At 38.5% G+C, this 3,740-nt stretch overlaps 1 protein-coding gene across 1 annotated transcript in view; it reads left to right on the plus strand.

Annotated features, from left to right (window-relative positions):
- slc1a9 (solute carrier family 1 member 9) overlaps positions 1 to 3,740 on the plus strand; it is a gene marked incomplete in the record, with an annotated part of 16,183 nt that overhangs the window by 2,193 nt on the left and 10,250 nt on the right. Inside the window, 4 exon segments of the mRNA XM_014018772.1 lie at positions 721 to 879; positions 1,803 to 1,955; positions 2,520 to 2,773; positions 3,302 to 3,407. Coding sequence (XP_013874226.1) covers positions 726 to 879; positions 1,803 to 1,955; positions 2,520 to 2,773; positions 3,302 to 3,407 — 667 coding nt within the window.

The raw sequence follows: 3,740 nt of genomic DNA on the forward strand, positions 1-3,740 counted from the left end.
AACCAATGCATTCAATTTCAAATTATGCACATTCAGATTCAATCTGAGAAATTCAAATTCAATTCCTGCTGGCACAAGATTAATCCCATAAATCACCTTTATTTAACCAGATTGAGATCAAGATCTCTTTTCCAAATGTGACCCAGCCAAGAGGTCAGCAGCTCATGTCATAAAAAATAARAATCAAAACAGTTTACAAATCAGAAAACGGGTACATAAAGCAAAAATAATCAAAGAATGATATAAAAACYATTAAACAAAGCCACATTATCCACTGCAGGCACATTATAACTGGTTAGCTAAAAGCCGTCCTCCATCACCAGTTAGTAATTCCATATTAAGTTGTATTTAGCTTCTGGCAGTTTCTGCATTTTTCATTTGAATGGCCGATGCACAGATTACATCTCTGGAGTTGTTTCTTCATGTCCTGTTTAGTTGCTGCCTGCTGTGTTCGCCTGCGGTCATGCATTTTTACCTCCCTCAAGAATCAAAACCAAATATTCTGAAAACATCTGTGTGAGTCACGGCTGCTCCTGCTTGTCCTTCCTGTGTTTGGGACAAAATCGGATAATTAGAAAAAAACAGAATAAAAAGTTTTTGAAGGGTGCAACTTTAACAAAAGCATGGGTTTATTTTATTTATTATTGCACCATCCCTGTGCATGAGTCTGAACTGTGAAACAACAGGAAAACCTGTTTTCTGTCACTTTTTAAATCGCAGGCAGGATGACAAACCAGTCAACGGCGAATCAGTCCAACAAAAAAAAGCAGAAGGAGAAGGAAGAGATTCTGAGAGACGACAACACGGAGCTGGCGTATAAAGATGCGGGTCACTGCAGCCGCAACACCCACAACCTGCTGCTGGGACTCACGGTTCTCGGTACATTTCCTCTTTAGAGTTTCTTCCATAGGTTATTTACAGTCAGCGTTCTGCTTACTGACTGTTCCTTCATGTATCAGAACATTTAACTGGACAGGGAAGCAGTGGGCAGTGTCTGAGTTTATTTGCAATTTCTCCCCTCTGGATATACATTAAGAGTTCTTTTATCAAAACATCATTARTTTTTTAATCTACTTCATTTTTGTCATCTTTCTGCTTTATTTTTCCTAACTTTAAGTTTAGCTGATTGCAGATTTTAGCTTCTGTTCTCATGGATTTAACTCTAATAGTTCACAGTTTATTCCTAAAGAATGTCAACAAAGTTCTTCAGCGGTCAGCGTTCAAGCTGTACTTTCACCAAAAATTCAATTTTTTTTGTTTTGTTTTTTGAGGTCAGATGCTTTTTTTCTTGTCTTCACCCACAAACTGAGATTTCCACTCTGCACGTTCTTTTTCCCACACAACTTTTCGTCAGCTTGTTGTTGTCTTTAGTCGGCTTCTGTAAACACTTTGGTACGTTTCATCATAGCAACATAGCAAAGTTCTTTCACCCGAAAAATAAAAAAATCCCCGCAGAGTTGAGGAGTGTATATATGTATGTATGTATATATATATATATATACTGTAAATATATTGTCTGTAATTTGTCACCAAGATTGAAACTCTGGCGTTTACGTTACAGTAGATGGCTCTCATTAGTCTTCTCAGATATGAAACAACTGGCCGGTGAGTCAGCTCAGACTGTAAACAGAYCAGAAAAATATGTGATTTATTTTCAACTAATCAACTAATGTGTTTATCTTTCATTTCTTTAACTTTTCATGAACTAAGCAGTTGTTCTGACTTACAGACGAAGATCATTTTGTTCACATTTGTCTTGTAAATGAAGCCTTTAGGAGTGTTTGTCCGTGTCTGTTGGTCAGGTGTTGTGATGGGATCAGTGTTTGGGATGTTTCTGAGGTACATGATGGTGAAAGACTACGCCGCTCTCACCATGATTTCCTTTCCTGGAGATATCCTGATGAGGATGCTGAAGATGCTCATCCTGCCTCTCATCATCTCCAGCCTCATCACAGGTGAGCCACATATTTACACTCGTCGATATTCTGTTTAAAGTGCCTGTGACACGCCTATCCTTCAAATACAAAAAGTCAAAGAAAGCATCTTTATACTTAATAAAATTGGCATGATACACATGATTTTATCCATTTTGTCACATAACTGGCATATTTTCTTTTGAATTTGCCTCAGCCAAAGTGAAACAGGAAGTGACATCAAAGGGGAACTRATTAATAAAATAAACTCGCTGGTCTCTGTTTATTCAAACAAAATTATTTAAACTTTAACTCTTCTTCGTCTCTCTTTGATAACGATTTAAAATAATCTAAAGAAACACCAGATTCTTCTCTACAGTCTGTGTRGTAACAATGCTCTGTTTACATGCCGACATTRCCCTTTGACATCACTTCCTGTTCCTTCGCATGCAAATATCTCAACAACCGTTCATCTCAGTGAGGTGAATTTTGTTTTGCAACATGTTATCAARGTTATCTTTCCAAAAATGCATTCATGTTTATTACAAAAATTTGATGTCACAGACCCTTTAAATCAGATATAATTTGAAACCCTGGGTTCCTCAGGGCTCGCTGGTCTGGACGCCCGCTCCAGTGGCAGGATGGGCAGRAGAGCCATGGTCTACTACATGTCCACCACCGTAATTGCCGCCATCCTGGGGGTCATCCTGGTACTGGGGATCCACCCAGGTAACCCCAAACTGAGGGGCAGCAGGACCTCCGCAGCTCCAAAGAACCAGGAGGTCAGCAGCCTGGACGCCTTCCTRGACCTGATCCGGAACCTCTTCCCCGAGAACCTGGTCCAGGCCTGCTTCCAACAGGTACTTGTTTCACCTACAGACTGATTTTATGGTTTGAACACGGAGATCTAAAAGGCACAGACAGGTGTTAACAGCTGTTCTCTGATTTAGAGGCTCTTGAAACGTCTTAAATTCTTGTTTTAATGCCAACACCAGCAGAGCTCCTTAAATACTCTGTATTTATGGTCTTTTCATAAAACCTTTTGTCTTACAGTTAAAAAGTAAGGAGCAGTTTGAGATTTAAAAAAAAGCTTTATTTTGTTCTTCTGCTGTATTTGAATACGTCTGGACCCACCTCTGCTTGTTAACAGGAATCACTGCTGAATTTCACCTCATAGACCCCGGTCACACTCCGGTCCACTTCTGTTTTATTACCTCTTCAGGGATTCATTAGTCATAAAGCAGGAATACTCTGTCTCTTTTCTGTTCCTGGTGTCTTTATTTGAGAAGCTCCAGCTGCAGAGAGGCTGTTTGCTCGTCTGGGAAGGGAGTTACAGAGTCGAGAGTTCATTAAAGCCACTGACCTGTTTTAATATGACCCTCTTTTAGGTCCAAACRGTCCTGAAACAGGTGCCGGTCCCAGCGCTGAACCAGAGTGAGCCCTTGATAGTGAACAGGAAAACACTGGAATACAAATGGGGCATGAATGTTCTCGGTGAGTCAAAGGCAAAATGAATGAGTGCTGTTTTATCTCTAATATGTTAGGGCTTTTTATTTATTTAATTTTTTATTTATTTATTTCATGCACTAGTATTTAAATGACCATTAATTCACATAACAAAACTGCAAACAACTCACTGAATCTGATTAACTTTCCACTAAATTGGTTTAAATTTATAGACATTGTGATTAAAATCATCTTTTTTTTCTTGTTAAATAAAAACAGAAACCTTGTTTTTCCACCCAGTTTTAAAAAACATAATTTTTATTTTGAAGTATTAAAGGGATCCATGATTAGTTGTAACATTAAACTTTATTTGATAAACAT

Source organism: Austrofundulus limnaeus, unplaced genomic scaffold (genome assembly GCF_001266775.1).
Source record: "Austrofundulus limnaeus strain Quisiro unplaced genomic scaffold, Austrofundulus_limnaeus-1.0 Scaffold201, whole genome shotgun sequence".
Classification (NCBI taxonomy): Eukaryota; Metazoa; Chordata; class Actinopteri; order Cyprinodontiformes; family Rivulidae; genus Austrofundulus; species Austrofundulus limnaeus.